The sequence below is a fragment of the Mobula birostris genome, chromosome 4 (genome assembly GCF_030028105.1).
Source record: "Mobula birostris isolate sMobBir1 chromosome 4, sMobBir1.hap1, whole genome shotgun sequence".
Lineage (NCBI taxonomy): Eukaryota > Metazoa > Chordata > Chondrichthyes > Myliobatiformes > Myliobatidae > Mobula > Mobula birostris.
In genome coordinates this window covers 71,161,096-71,178,198 of record NC_092373.1, presented here as the reverse complement: position 1 = coordinate 71,178,198, position 17,103 = coordinate 71,161,096, and the positions used below count along the sequence as shown (strand labels likewise).

General features: G+C 44.1%; 1 protein-coding gene across 2 annotated transcripts in view; it reads right to left on the bottom strand.

The window, feature by feature from the left end:
• LOC140196391 (integral membrane protein 2C-like) overlaps positions 1–17,103 on the bottom strand; it is a 59,252-nt gene that overhangs the window by 16,478 nt on the left and 25,671 nt on the right. For both annotated transcript variants that reach the window (XR_011885694.1, XM_072255515.1), the window contains exon 2: positions 10,574–10,711. Coding sequence is in view for 1 of the 2 variants with exons in the window: in XM_072255515.1 (XP_072111616.1) it covers positions 10,574–10,711 (138 nt within the window). In the remaining variant the exon portion in view is untranslated. The remainder of the gene's footprint in view (positions 1–10,573; positions 10,712–17,103) is intronic.

Below are 17,103 nucleotides of genomic sequence, written 5' to 3'. Positions count from 1 at the left end.
TGGGGGCTTATATGGGAGGCAGGGTTTGAGGGTCGGCACAACATTGTGGGCCGAAGGGCCTGTACTGTGCTGTATTATTCTATGTTTTATGTTCTATGACAATGCTATATCTAACCAGGAAATGTTGAATTTCAACCAAAGATAGAAATGTGCTTAATTTCTTGATATTATCACTCACAAAATACCGTCTTTCCCCCTTCAGAAATTTTTTTATTTGGTTTCTCCAATTTATGGACCACACAGTGTGAGCAGTGAACACAGTGCACTAAATTGAAAGTACAAGTGATCACTGTTTCATTTGGAAGGGGCAATTGGATCCCTGGAGAGTGGAGTGGCTGTTAGACAAGACTGGAGAGTGAACCAGAGAACAGCAGAGGGAATGGTCGCTGCATCAAACTGAACTGCAATGTTGTATCATGTCCAATGCCAATTTCTACCCTCCACTCTCTTTCACACAGTCCATCTTTGATTCTTCCCTTCACTTTTTCAATTTCTCCAACACCATCAGGAGTTAGGTTGGCAACCAGTATTCATCACAACCCCACAACACTCACGGCTCTCTTCTCATCCTGTTTCCTGAAAGGACTCCATTCCATTCCCTGTTTCTGTGGCTCCGCCACACCTGTTCCTATGGTGACAACTCTTCCTCTTTCCTTAATTGTGACTGCCTCCTCAATTGTGGTTGACAGCACCCTCAATCTGTTCGTTGCCCCACACTTTGGCTCACTCTCTCCCTACCCAGATCATGGACAAAGTTCCCTTTGTTCAGCCTATTGTCTACATTCAACAGCTAATTTTCTGTTATTCTATCAACTTCAACACTGCTGCCACCTGATACATCTCTCTTCCCCGCCCGTACATATGGTAACTCTGAGCTAGGCATTCACAGTGTTCTCTTAGATTTCATATTTTCAGCAGCTCAAATCAGAATCCGGCTTATTATCACTGACACATGTCATGAAATGTTGTTTTGTGGCAGCAATACAGTGCAATACATTAAAAATTACTATTAATTACAATTATATATTTTTTTTAAAAAGTGCAATAAACCAGCAAAATTGTGAGGTGGTGTTCATGGACTGTACAGATATCTGATGGCAGAGGTGAAGAAGCTGCTCCTAAAATGAGCGTGCATCTTCAAGCTCCTGTACCTCTTTATTGATGGCAGCAATGAGAAGACATGCCCTAGTTGTCAGGCACCTTCATGATGGATGCCACCTTCTTTCAAATCTTTTTATTATTATCCAAAATTAACAAGAGTACATCGAAGTAGGCATCACTTACAATGTCTCAAGAAAAAAAAACATTGTTTTAAAGATTGAAAAAAATTTTGTGACAAAAAAGACAGAGAGATTTAAAAAAAAACCCTAAGCAAGGAAAAGTGAGGGGAAAAAACCCATTAGGTGTTCAACCCCGGAGACATGCGTCATATGAAAAGCTTCTAAAGATAAACATCAAACTGTCAGCAAGAAAAAAAGTACCAAAAATTTACAATTAGATCGTGGAGGAAATCTATCAATTAACTCAAATGATAGTAACGAGCAAATGAACCCCATCTTATCTCAAAATCAAACATAGGTTCAAAGGTTCGACTTCTAATTTTCTCCAAACTAAGACATAGCATTACTTGAGAGAACCATTGTGACAAAATGGGAGCCGATGTATCCTGCCACTTCAACAAAATGGCCCTCCTACCTATCAATGTAACAAATGCAATAACATGTTAGTCAGACAAAGAGATACCGCAGATATTTTGAGGAATTATTCCAAAAAGCAGAGTTAATTTGTTAGGTTGTAAATTAATTTTAAGTGCTTTAGAAATTGTAGTAAAAACTGACTTCCAGAACTGTTCCAGAATAGAAAAGGACCAAAACATGTGTGTCAATGTAGCTGTCTCAGTTTTACATCTATCACAATAACTAGCAACATTAGGAAATATTTCAGACAATCTCTCCTTTGTCAAATAGTAACGATGTACAATTTAAAATTGAATCAGTGAATGACTAGCACAGAACGAAGAAGAGTTAACCAACTTCAGAATCCGTGTCCAGTCTTCCGTTGTAAAAGTCAAATTAAGTTCCGTTTCCCAATCTTGTTTAATCTTAAGTAAAGGACGCTTATCCCATTGTAATAGTAAATTATAAATTCTTCCAATGGAACCCTTCATCAAAGGGTTCATACTCATGACAGTATCTAACAGGTCGGCATCTAATATGTAAGGAAAATTACTGAAATATTTTTGTAATAAATGTCTAACTTGAAGGTATTGCAAAAAGTTTAAGTATGAAAGAGAATATTTATCAACTAATTGTTCAAAAGACATCAGTCTATCTTCTTTAAATAAATGCAAAAAAGAATTCATACCTTTATTTTTCCAAAGTAAAAAAATTGGATCACTCAAGGAAGGCTTAAAAAAGTAATTTTGATAAACTAAACTACAAGGTTTAAATTTTTTAAGATTAAAAAAATTATGGAACTGGAGCCAAGTTTGTAAAGAATGCTTAATCACAGGGTATAAATTTAAATTAGCAGCTTTAGCTAATTGTATAGGTAAAGCAGCTCCCAATAACGAGGTTAAATAAAACTGTTTCACAGCTTTCAATTCCAAGTCTACCCAAATTGAGGCATCACCTTTTGAAGGTGTCCTTGACTAGTGTCTATGATGAAGCTGTTTGAATTTCCAACTCTCAGCAGCCTTCTCCGATCCTGTGCTTTGGAGTCTCCATACCACGCAGTGATGCAACCAGTCAGAATGCTCTCCACGGTACATCTGCGGAAATTTGCTAGACTTTGGTGGCATTCAAAATCTCCTCAAACTCCTAAAGAAATATAATCGCCTGCATGCTTTCTTCATAATTACGTCAATATGTTGGGCCAAGGATATATCCTTTGACATGTTGAGACCTAGGAACTTGAAGCTGCTCACCATTTCCACTGCTGACCCCTTGATGAGAACTGCAATGTAATTTTCTGATTTCCCTTTCCTGAAGTCCACAGTCAGCTCCTTGATCTTACTGACTTTGAGTGCAAGGCTGGTTGAGTGCAACACCACTCAACCAGCCAATCTATTTCACTCCTGTATGTCACCTCACCACCATTTGAGATTCTGCCAACAGTTGTATTGCTAGCAAATTTATGGACATCATTTGAGCTGGGCTTAGCCACATAACCATGAGTGTAGAGAGAGTCGAGCAGTGAGCTAAGCACACATTCTTGAGAGGTGTCTCTGTTGATTGTCAGTGAATTTGAAACATAGAAACATAGAAAACATACAGCACAATTCAGGCCCTTCAGCCCACAAAGCTGTGCCGAACACATCCTTCCACTAAACTGAGTGGAAAAGCAAATTGTACAGAGGATGTCGAGAGTCTGCAGAGGGATATAGATAGGTTAAGTGAGAGGGCCAAGGTCTGGCAGATGGAATACAACGTTCGTAAATGTGAGATAATCCACTTTGGAAGTAATAATAGAAGAGCAAGATTATTATTTAAATGGTGAAAGATTGTAGCATGCTATTGTGCAGAGGGACTTGGGAGTGCTTGTTCATAAATCGCAAAAAGTTGGCTTGCAGGTACAACGGGTTATTAAGAAGGCAAACGGAATGTTGGCCTTCATTGCTAGAGGGACTGAATTCAAGAGCAGGGAGGTCATGCTGCAACTATACAGGGTACTGGTGAGGCTGCACCTGGAGTATTGTGTGCAGTTCTGGTCTCCATACTTAAGGAAGGATATACTGGCTTTGGAGGCAGTGCAGAGGAGGTTCACCTGGTTGATTCCAGGGATGACGAAGTTAACCTATGAGGAGAGATCGAGTCGCCTGGGACTATATTCTCTGTAGTTCAGAAGAATGAAAGGGGATCTTATAGAAACATCCAAAATTTTGAATGGGATAGATAAGATAGAAGTAGGAAAGTTGTTTCCATTGGTAGGTGAGACTAGAACTAGGGGACATTGCCTCAAGATTCAGGGGAGAAGATTTAGGACGGAGATGAGGAGAAACTGTTTTTCCCAGAGAGTGGTGAATCTGTAGAATTCTCTGCCCAGAGAAGCAGTTGAAGCTTCCTCACTAAATATAATTAAGATACAGTTAGATAGGTTTTTACATAGTAAGGGAATTAAGGGTTATGGGGAAAAGGCAGGCAGATGGAGCTGAGTTTACAGACAGATCAGCCATGATCTTATTGAATGGCGGGGCAGACTTGATGGGCCGGATGGCCTACTCCTGCTCCTATTTCTTAGGTTCTTATGTTCGAACTACTGAGGCTTTACCCATAGCCCTCTATTTTTCTAAGCTCCATGTAGCCATCCAGGAGTCTCATAAAAGACCCTATCATTTCCGCCTCCACCACTGCCGCTGGCAGCCCATTCCACGCACTCATCACTCCCTGCGTAAAAAACTTCCCCCTGACATCTCCTATGTACCTACTTCCAAGTACCTTAAAACTATGCCCTCTCGTGCTAGCCATTCCAGCCCTGGGGAAAAGCCTCTGACAATCCACACGATCAATGCCTCTCATTATCTTGTACACCTCTATCAGGTCACCTCACATCCTTCGTCGCTCCAAGGAGAAAAGGCCGAGTTCACTCAACCTATTCTCATAAGGCATGCTCCCCAATCCAGGCAACATCCTTGTAAATCTCCCGTGCACCCTTCCTATGGTTTCCACATCCTTCCTGTAGTGAGGTGACTAGAACTGAGCACAGTACTCCAAGTGGGGTCTGACCAGGGTCCAAGTTAGATGCAATGTTGCCTCTCAGCTCTTAAACTCAATCCCATGATTGATGAAGGCCAATGCACCATATGCCTTCTTAACCACTGAGTCAACCTGTGCAGCTGCTTTGAGTGTCCTATGGACTCGGATCCCAAGATCCCTCTGATCCTCTATACTGCCAAGAGTCTTACTGTTAATACTATATTCTGCCATCATATTTGACCTACCAAGATGAACCACCTCACATTTATCTAGGTTAAACTCCATCTGCCACTTCTCAGCCCAGTTTTGCATCCTATCTATGTCCTGTTGTAAACTCTGACAACCCTCCACACTATCCACAACACCCCCAACCTTTGTGTCATCAGCAAATTTACTAACCCATCCCTCCACTTCTTCATCCAGGTCATTTATAAAAATCACAAAGAGTAGGGGTCCCAGAACAGATCCCTGAGGCACACCACTGGTCACCGGCCTCCATGCAGAATATGACCCGTCTACAACCACCTATTGCCTTCTGTGGGCAAGTCAGTCCTGGATCCACAAAGCAATGACCCCTTGGATCCCATGCCTCTTTACTTTCTGAATAAGCCTTGCATGGGTACCTTATCAAATGCCTTGCTAAAATCCATATACACTACAACTGCGGCTCTACCTTCATCAATGTGTTTTGTCACATCCTCAAAAAATTCAATCAGGCTCATAAGGCACGGCCTGCATTTGACAAAGCCATGCTGACTATTCCTAATCATATTATGCCTCTCCAAATGTTCATAAATCCTGCCTGTCAGGATCTTCTCCATCAACTTACCAACCACTGAACTAAGACTCACTGGCCTATAATTTCCTGGGCTATCCCTACTCCCTTTCTCGAATAATGGAACAACATCCCCGACCCTCCAATCCTCCGGAACCTCTCTCGTCCTCATCGATGACGCAAAGATCATTGCCAGAGGCTGAGCAGTCTCCTCTCTCGCTTCCGACAGTAGCCTGGGGTACAACCCATCCGGTCGCAGTGACTGATCCAACTTGATACTTTCCAAAAGCTCCAGTACATCCTCTTTCTTAATATCTACATTCTCAAGCTTTTCAGTCCACTGCAAGTCATCACTACAATTACCAAGATCCTTTTCCGTAGTGAATACTGAAGCAAAGTATTCATTAAGTACCTCCACTATTTCCTCCGGTTCCATACACACTTTTCCACTGTCACACTTGATTGGTCCTATTCTCTCATGTCTTATCCTCTTGCTCTTCACATACTTGTAGAATGCTTTGGGGTTTTCCTTAATCCTGTCCGCCAATGCCTTCTCAGGGCCCTTTCTGGCTGTCCTAATTTCATTCTTAAGCTCCTTCCTGCTAGCCTTATATTCTTCTAGATTCCTATCATTACCTAGTTTTTTGAAACTCTCTCAAGCTCTTCTTCTCTTTTTTACTAGATTTACAACAGCCTTTGTACACCACGGATCTTGTACCCTACCATCCTTTCCATATCTCATTGGAAAGTACCTACTCAGAACCCCACGCAAATATCCCCTGAACATTTGCCGCATTTCTTCCGTACGTTTCCCTGAGAACATCTGTTTCTAATTTATGTTTCCAAGTTCCTACCTGATAGCCTCGTATTTCCCCTTACTCCAATTAAACATTTCCCTAACTTGTCTGTTCCTATCTCTCTCCAATGCTACAGTAAAGGAGATAGAATTGTGATCCATATCTCCAAGATGCTCTTCCACTGAGAGACCTGACACCTGACCACGTTCATTTCCCAGTACCAGATCAAGAACAGCCTCTCCTCTTGTAGGCTTATCTACATTTAGGATGTTATTTCAAATCCACCCAGACTGTGGTATCCAGAGGAAGTCAAGGATCCAGTTGCAGGAGTGGGTACAGAGGTCCAGGTTTGTAGCTTATTGATTGGTACTGTGTGGATGATGGTGTTGAACGCTAAGCTGTAATCAATAAACAGCAGCCTAACATATTGCTGTCGTCCAGGTGGTCCAAAGCCCAGTAAGATTGCATCCACTGTAGACCTCTTGTGGTGGTAGGGAAATTGCAGTGATTTGAGGTCCTTGTTCAGGCAGAAGTTAACTCTAACCATGACCAACCTCACAAAGCACTTCATCACATAGATGTGAGTGTTATTGAGTGATCGTCTTTGAGCAACTAACTCTGCTCTTCTTGAGTTATGACTGATACCTTTTTCAAGCAGGTGGGAACCCCTGACTGAGAGACTGAAGATATCCTTGAACATTCCAGCCAGATGGTTGGCACAGGTTTTCAGTGCCATTCCAAGTACACCATCTGGGTGTCATGCCTTGAGGGTTCACCCTCTTGAAAGACACTCTGACATTGGCCTCTGAGACAGCTTTTGTTAAATTTCAAAATATACTTTATGCAAAAATAAAATAATATACAATAAACCATCCCATGACTCTCAATCCTCTACATACATTTCCCTTATGGTCTCTACATATCCATACTTTTGGCCACCGACGTGGCACTCCATTGTTTCACCTTACCACACCATTGTTGAGGGGCAGACTCCCCGCCACTCGACCCCTCCCCCTCCCGCGGGTGAAGAAACCTATACTGTGGTCCTTCCCCACCGGGCCCTTGCGGTGGCTGCACCAAGTTTCAGTGCGTCCCTCAGCACATACTCCTGCAGCCGAGAATGTACCAGTCGGCAGCATTCTCCCACGGACATCTCCATGTGCTGGTAGATCATCAAGTTTCGGGCCGACCAAAGAGCGTCTTTCACCAAGTTGATGATCTGCCAGCAGCACCAGATGTTGGTCTCCATATCGTGGTCAAAGGCGTTCTCGTGGAAGAACTTTTCTACGAAGGACAGGTATGGCGGCAACGACCAGCTGACTGGGGCGTTGCGTGGGAGTGGGGCCAGGCCCATCCTTCGTAGCCAGGGTAACAGGTAGAACCTGGGCACATAGTGGTACTTGGTGCCCACATACCTGGGTTCTACACACAACCAGATGCAGCCACACACGAAGCTGGCCATCAGGGTGAGGGCAACATTGGGGATGATCTTGCCCCCACTGTCCAAGGACTTGTGCATGACGGTCCCTCTGACCCACTCCATTTTGGATCCCCAGATGAATCTGAAGACAGCTTGGGTGATTTCCAAGCTGTAGAAGTGGGGGACGGGCCACACCTGTGCCAAGTACAGCAGCCCTGAGATCACCTCACACCTGATGACCGGGTTCTTGCCCGTTATTGATAGGGAGCGCTCTCCCCACAGTCCCAGTTTCTGTTTCACCTTGGCAGTCCACTCCCGCCAGTTCTTGTTGCACGCCTCAGCCCCTCTGAACCAGATCCCCTACACCTTCACGTGGTCAGACCTGATGGTGAAGGGGACGCTGGATCGGTCGGGGCCAGTTGCCAAAGAGCATGGCTTCGCTCTTCGTGCGGTTGACCCTGGCCCCCGACACTAGCTCAAACTGCTCGCAGATGCCAATCAGCCTGCGAACTGACCTCGGATCAGAGCAGAAGATGGTGACATCGTCCATGTACAGGGAGGTTTTCACTTGGGTCCCTCCACTGCCTGGCAGTGTCACCCCTCTTATGCACCCATCCCTCCTGATGGCTTCTGCAAAGGGTTCAATGCAGCACACAAACAAGACAGGGGAGAGAGGACAGCCCTGCCTGACTCCAGACCTGATGGGGAAGCTGTCTGTTTCCCACCTGTTGACCTGGACTGTACAACAGATGTCTGTGTAGAGCAGTCTGATCCAATTCTGGATTCCCTCCTCAAATCCCATTTTGGACAGCACGTCCGCCATGTACGTGTGCGATATCCTGTCGAAGGCTTTCTCCTGGTCCAAGCTGACCAGGCAGGTGCTCACCCCCCTGTCCTGCACCTAGGCAACGGTGTCCCTCAGCATATCACAGCTGTTATATTCTGTACCACACAGTTTCCACAGTGTTTTATTCGTCTCTCTCCTTGTTACTCCAGGCAGAGCAAGCATTCATCACCTTCTCTCAGACAATGACACTATTTGCATTATTCATCCTCTCTGGGTCCCCAGCATTTTACAGAAATTCCCTTTACTTGTTTTATCCTCCTCCTTTCACTGCAACTTAAAATTTGATTTCTGACTTATGCTTTTGACGAGAAGCTGTTTTGTTTCTTCCTCCACAAATGCTGATGGACTTACAGAATATTTCCAGTATTTTCAGCATCTGCAATTTTATTTTGCTTTTCTAAACCAATTCACTGCTTTAAATCCATATCCTGACATCACAGTGATTAAAGTGCTGCTTAATAAGGCAAGATGACATTCAAATCCACCTCACAAATCCACCTCCTGGGAGTGTGCATGCGCCAGTTGAGCATGCAGCCTGTTACAGCCGTTCCGACTAGTTTTCTTACTTTTTTCTTCTTACGTTATTTGCTGTATTTTTTTCACGGTAACACGTTGAAGCTGCACCCTCTCTAACATGCTGGTGGAGGGAGTTTTATTTGGGCTTTTAGCGCTGGAAATAGTTACATTCGGACACGTCTCATTAGCGGGACAGCAGTATGGTCGCATTGTTTATTGCAGGGACCAGCTGATTGCGCTTATGCCGGCCGGTTTAGCGAACAGAGCGGCGGACACCCCTGCTGAAATCTGGAGGAAAACACACAGGGGATGCAGAGGGGGATCACAAAGGCAAGGAAAGAGGACCGGGTCGAGACAACAGAGACTTTTGGTGAAGAGGAGTTCGGAGGGTAATAAAATGGACGAGTTGACAGCGCTAGAGAGGCGTCAGAGAACATTTCGGGAGTGCAGTGTTATGTGTTTCACTGGGGCTGCACGAGGACATACCCGATTACAACTTTTCCATGGATGGCTTCCAGACCGTTCAGGCTGACCGGAAGTGCACTGAGAGCGATAAGCATAAAGGAGTTGGGGCTTACTGTTCTGGTTAACAATGGATGGTGCAAACCTGGTCATATTACGATTGAGGAACGTGTTTGTAGACCGGATATTGAACTTTTTGCTGTTGGACTCCGGCCACATTCCACCGAGATACAACACTGGGGGTCATGGGAGGTTGTTCCTGCCTGTGGCCATCGAACTTTACAGCTCCTCCCGTGGAGGGTCAGGCACCCTGAGCCAATAGGCTGGTCCTGGACTTATTTCCATCTGGCATAGTTTGCATTTTGTCGTTTGATTGTTTGTGGTTTTTGTATTGCTATATTTATGCTCTATTCTTGGTTGGTGCGGCTGTAACAAAACTCAATTTCCCTTGGGATCAATGAAGTATATCTATCTATCTATAAAAGTCTAATGATATATAAACACAACATAATCTGCAGATGCTGTGGTCAAAGCAACACTCACAACACGCTGGAGGAACTCAGCAGGTCGGGCAGCATCCATGGAAAAGATCGGTCGACGTTTCGGGCTGGAACCCTTCGGCAGATGGTCTGACGTTGGTTCCGGCCCGAAACGTCGACTGATCTTTTCCATGGATGCTGCCCGACCTGCTGAGTTCCTCCAGCGTGTTGTGAGTGTTTCTAATGATATATGTTCCTTCTGTCACTGAGGTACAACGTTGAAGAAAAATTAATTCTTCTGTTATTTTACTTAAACATACAGAGATCTGGGGTCAAGTTTATATAAGTGTGCTTGTTTAAGCAATCTTGTTTTAATTTAGAATAGAATAATATTGCAACATGAGGAAAATTGCTTTAAAAAGTGATGCTCTAAATTTTAAGCACAAACATGTTGAATGGGAGATGAATTCTGCCCTCCACTAATCAATGTCAGTCACATGTTGAACCCTTGTTAAATGTTTGAACAATATGTTTACAAACTTGAGGAAATATTAAATTTTAGCCAATAAAATGTATATCATACCTGAGTAAGATGGTAATACCTGAAGGTGCATATTATCCCCAAGACCACAGTCGAAAGCAGAATAATCAAGACGACTGAAACACACAAAATGCGACTCAGTGTAGGCTTCTGAGCTGTTGCAGGGAGAGTCTGCACATCCTGAAAAGGGGAAAAAGGAAAAGAAATTTTGAAAGGGTCTGGACTTTACAATCCTCTTAAGGTGACACAGGTAGCACAGTTGTCTATACAACTGTTCGTATTTCAGATTAGTAACAGAAGCAGGCATTTGCATAAACACAGCATTTGTCCACAAATGAGGCAATATTGCTCTATTTCTTTTCACATTTTAAGGTTCAAATTTCAAACAGCACAATCCAATGACTGAAAGCAGTGTTCAAAGCTCCAATTTAATGTCAGAGAAATGTATACAATATACATCCTGAAATGCTTTTTCTTCGCAAATATTCACGAAAACAGAAGTGCCTCAAAGAATGAACGACAGATAAACGTAAGAACCCCAAAGTCCCCCCAACTCCCCTCCCTCCTGCGCGTAAGCGGCAGTGAGCAACAATCCCCCCTCCCCCCACCAGCAAAAAAAGCAATGTGGTAAGATTACTACGATCTTATGACAGAATTCCAGAGGAGGAATTCTGACACCCAAAAGATGATGTTTCAGATACCACCTTAATCCCAGATATACATACAAAAATTTATTTCTCTTTATGTAAAATGTGGTGGCATTCGTTAGTCTCGCGAGACCATGGATCTGCACCTGGAAAGTCTTGCTTCAGTCTGTGTTAGAGCAGCGTCTGTTGTTGCTGTAGAGGCCCACACGGGAGTGACAGTCTCGGCTGCAGCGACTGCACTGGAAGGCGCTGTCCTCCAGAGTTGTCTTGGTGCTGTTTTTCCAACGAGTGCCCTTTTCTTCAGCAGCAAGCCTCAGATTCTCTTCTCCTCTTTTTAGACCTCTGCGTAGTTCCAGCCTCTAGTGAGAGTGATCGCTTGCAATGCCCTCCCACCTCTCGACGTTCATGTTCAGTGACTTCATGTCTCTCTTGCAAACGTCTTTGAAATGAAGATAGGGCCACCCTTGTGCTCTCTTGCCAGAGACCAGTTCCCTGTACAGCAGGTCTTTCAGGATCCTCCCGTCTGACATGCAGCGTACGTGGCCCAGCCAGCGGAGACGGCGTTGTTGGAGCAGGGTGAAGAGGCTGGGTATCTGGGTGCGGGTCAGGACCTCATTGTTGGTGACTCGGTCAGTCCACGTGATGTCCAGGATGCGTCTCAGGCTGTGAAGTTGGAAGGCGTTGAGACATCACTCTTGTCTGTAGTAGAGGTTCCAGGTCTCGCTGCCGTTAAGCAGTGTGCTGAGGACGCAGGCCCTGTAGACTGCAACTTTGGTGCGCGTCGTCAGCTTTCTGTTCTCCCAGACTCTGTGTCAGCCTGATGAATGTTGAGGCTGCTCGTCCGATCCGTCTGTTGATCTTGGTGTCTAGGGAGAGGATGTCCGTGATGGTGGAGCCAAGGTATGTAAACTCGTGAACTACCTCCAGCTCGTAGATGTTGATGGTAATGGCGGGGGGTGCTCAATGCCTTGGCCCAACACGTTGGTCTTCTTCAGGCTGATGGTCAAGCTGAAGTCCTGGCAGGCTCTTGAGAAGCTGTCCATGAGGCGTTGCAGTTGCTCTTCAGAGTGTGTTGCCAGTGCCGTATCGTCTGCAAATAACATGTCCCTGATGAGCACTTTGCAAACCTTGGTCTTTGCCCTCAGCCGGGACAGACTGAACAGCCTCCCGTCCGATCTGGTGTTGAGGTAGACACCATCAGTAGATGTTCCAAAGGCGTGTTTCAGCATGACTGCGAAGAAGATGCCAAACAGGGTGGGGGTAAATACACAGCCCTGCTTCACACCGCTGCGGATGTTGAAGGCCTCCGAAGAAAAGCAATTGAACTGAACGACGCCCTTCATGTCTGTGTGGAATGACTGAACTATCCAGAGGAGCCTCGGGGGACAACCAATCCTGGCGAGGATTTTGAACAGGCCGTCTCTGCTCACAAGTTCGAAGGCCTTCATAAGGTCAATGAAAGTGATGTAGAGTGGTTGTTTTTGCTCTCTGTATTTCTCTTTTAGCTGTCGAAGGGAGAAGATCATGTCGATTGTGGAGCGCTCTGACCTGAAACCGCACTGAGACTCGGGATATACCCTTTCGGCTATTTTCTGCAGTCTGTTCAGGACCACACGGGCGAAGACCTTCCCAACGATGCTCAGCAAGGAGATTCCCCTGTAGTTGTTACAGTCGCTTCTGTCCCCTTTGTTCCTATAAAGGGTGACAATGTTGCAGTCTCTCATGTCTTGCGGCACTGCTCCCTCTGTCCAGCACTGGACAGATATGTAAGTACGTAAAATATTTAAAACATTATTAAAAACCATTATGATTTTTACTTCCTTTGCCACTGGTTGTGTGAAGTATTTTATATTCCTGTTACATCGTAAGACCATAAAACATAGGAGCAGAATTAGTCCATTTGGCCCAAAGAGTCTGCTCCACATTCAATCATGGCTGATCCTTTTCTTCCCTCCTCAGCCCCACTCCCCAGCCTTCTCTCCAGAACCTTTGATGTCATGTCCAATCAAGAACACACCCAATGACCCGACCTCTACAGCTGCCTGTGGTAATAAATTCCACATTCTGGCTAAAGAAATTTCTCCTCATCTGTTTTAAATGATGCCCCTCTATCCTGAGGTTCTGCCCTCTTAATCTAGACTCTCCCACCATGGGAAACATCCTTTTCACATCTACTCTGTCTAGGCATTCGAAACATTCAAAAGGATTCAAAGAGATCCCACTCATTGTTCTAAATTCCAGCAAGTACAGGCCCAGATCTATCAAGCGTTTGTCATATGATAACCCTTTCATTCCCATAATCATCCTTGTGAACCTCCTCGAAACCCTCTCCAATGCCAGTATGCCTTTTCTTAGATAAGGAGACCAAAGCTGTTCACAACAGTCAAGGTGAGGCCTCAACTTCACATCCACACTCTTGTATTCAAGACCTCTTGAAATGAATGCTAATATGGCATTTTGCCTTCCTCACCCCCAACTCAACCTGCAAGTTAACTTTTAGGGTGTTCTGCACAAGGACTCCCAAGTCCCTCTGCATCTCAGATTTTTGGATTTTCTCTCCATTTAGAAAATAGACTGCACATCTATTTCTACTACCAAAGTGCATGACCATGCACTTTCCAACATTGTACTGCATTGCCGCTTTCTTGCCTATTCTTCTCATCTATCCAAGTCCTTCTGCAGCCTAGCTGTTTCCTAATCACCACCTGCCCCTCCACCAATCTTCATATCATCTGCAAACTTGGCAACAAAGTCATCTATTCCATCATCTAAATCATTGATACGCAGCATAATAAGTGGTCCCAACACCGACCCCTGTAGAACACCATGAGTCACTGGTAGCCAACCAGAAAAGGATCCTTTTATCCCCACTCCCTGCCTCCTACCAATTAGCCAATGCTCTAAGCAGACAGTAACTTTCCTGTAATACCATGGGCTCTTAACCTGGTAAGCAGCCTCATGTGTGGAACCTTGTCAAAGGCCTTTTGAAAGTCTAAATATACAACATCCTCAACACCCCCCTCATCTATCCTACTTGTAATCTTCTCAAATTTCAACAGGTTCATCAGGCAATACCCTATTTTGTCCTGTGTCACCAAGTATTCCATGAACTCTTCCTTAATAATTGATTCCAACATCTTCCCAACCACTGAGGTCAGGCTAACTGGTCGACAATTTCCTTTTTGCTGCATTCCTCCTTTCTTAAAGAGAGGAGTGATATTTACAATTTTCCAGTCCTCTGGTATACCATGCCAGAGTCCAATGATTTTTGAAAGATTATTACAAATGCTTCCACATTCTCTACCGCTACTTCTTTCAGAACCCTGGGGTGCATGTTCATCTGGTCAACACGACTTATGTACCTTTAGGTCTTTCAGCTTTCTGAACACCTTCTCCCTTGTAATAGTAACTACACTCACTTCTCTCCCCTCGCACCCTTCAATATCTGATACACTGCTACTGCCTTCCACAGTGAAGGCTGATGCAAAACACTTAGTTCATCTGCCATCTCCTTGTCCCCTATTATTATTTCTTTAGCCTCATTTTCTAGCGGTCCTATATTCAATCTCATCCTTTTTAATTTTTTTTAACATACTTGAAAAAGCTACTATCCACTTGATATTGTTTGCTAGTTTGCTTTCATATTTCATCTTTTCCCTCCTATTGATTCTTTTAGTAGGGTTTTATATGCTTCCCAGTCCTCTGTCTTCCCACTAAATTTTGCTTCATTGTATACCTCTTCCTTTGCTTTTACATTAGCTTTGACTTCTCTTGTCAGCCACAGTTGTATTATTTTACCATTTGAGTATCTCTTCATTTTTGGAATACATCTATCCCGCACCTTCCTTATTTTTTTTTAACCAGAAACTTACGCTGTTGCTGCTCTGCTGTTGTCCCTGCCAGCATCTCCTTCCAATTTACTGTGGCCAACTCCTTTCACATACCACTGTAATTTCCTTTTCTCCACTAAAATACTGCTACAGCAGACTTTACGTTCTGTCAAATTTCAAGTTAAATTCAATCACATTGTAATCACTATCTCCTAAGGGTTCTTCTACTTTAAGCTCCCTAATCACCTCTGGTTCATTACATAACACCCAACCCTGTATAGCTTATCGCCTATTAGACTCAATGACAAACTGTTCTAAAAATCCAGCTCGTAGGCATTCAACCAATTCTCTCTCGAGATGTATTTCTAAGCTGATTTTCCCAATCGACCTGCATGTTGAAATCTCCTGTGACCATCATACCATTGCCCTTTTGACACACCTTTTCTATTTCCTGTTGTAATCTGTGGTCCACCTCCCAGCTACTGTTGGGAGGCCTGTACACAACTGCCATCAGGGTCCTTTTATCCTTGCAGATTCTTAACTCAACCCACTAGGATTCACCATCTCCCAACCCTACGTCACAGCTTTCTACTGATTTGACGCCTTTTTTTTTTACCAGCAGAGCCACACCGCCCCCTCTGCCTATCTTCCTGCCCCTCCAATAAAACATATAACCTTGGTCATTTAGCTCCCAACTACAACCATTCTTCAACCACGATTCAGTGAATGCCACAACATCATACCTGACAATCTGTAAAAGTGCAATAAGATCATCCACCTTGTACTCCATGCATTGAGAAATAACACTGAGTATTGTATTTTGCTACCCTTTTTGATTCTGCATCCCTAATGTACTGATACTCACCCTGCTGGCTGCAATTGCATTCTATCATCTGCTTGCCCTTCCTGATAATCTGACTGTATGCTATCTCTGCTTTTTTACCACCCATCCTATCCTGAGTCCTTCCACTCTTGTTCCCACACTCCTGCCATATTAGTTTAAACCCTCCCCAACAGCTCTAACAAACCTGTCCGCGAGAATACTGGTTCCCCTCAGGTTCGGGTGCAAACCGTTACTTTTGTACAGGTCATACCTCCCCCAATCAATCATCGGATTTGGTCTTTGTAAGGAACAGGAAACTTAATGGAAATTTCAGAGTTATATATCTACAAATGCCACTTCCAGAAGAGTTGGGATATTTTCCAAAATGCAATAAAAACAAAAATCTGTGGTATGTTAATTCACGTGAACATTTATTTAACTGACAAAAGTACAAAGAAAAGACTTTCAATAGTTTTACTGACCAACTTAATTGTATTTTGTAAACATACACGAATTTAGAACTTGATGGCTGCAACACACTCAACAAAAGTTGGGACAGAGACATGTTTACCATTGTGTTACATCACCTTTCCTTTTAATAACACTTTTTAATCGTTTTAGAACTGAGGATACTAATTGTAGTAGATTTGCAATTGGAAATTTTGTCCATTCTTGCCTGATATAAGACTTCAGCTGCTCAACAATCCGTGGTCTCCGTTGTCTGATTCTCCTCTTCATTTTCAGAGTCAATGGTACCTTCACATACATGCAACTCACCCATGCCGTGGGCACTGATGCACTCCCATACCATCACAGATGCTGGCTTTTGCACCTTTCACTGATAACAATCTGGATGGTCGTTTTCATCTTTGGCACAGAGAACTCGACGCCCGTTGTTTTCCGAAAACTAGCTGAAATGTGGACTCATCTGACCACAGCACATGGTTCCACAGTCTTTCGGTCCATCTGAGATGAGCTCGGGCCCAGAGAACTCGCCGGCGTTTCTGCATAGAGTTGATGTATGGCTTCCTCCTTGCGTAATACAGCTTCAAGTTGCATTTCTGGATGCAGCGACAGACTGTGTTGAGTGACAATGGTTTTCCGAAGTACTCCCGAGCCCGGGTGGCTATAATTGTCACAGTAGCATGATGGTTTCTTAGGCAGTGCCGCCTGAGAGCTCGAAGATCACGCGCATTCAACAGTGGTTTCCGACCTTGCCCTTTACGCACTGAGATGTCTCTGAATTCTCTGAATCTTTTCACAATATTATGT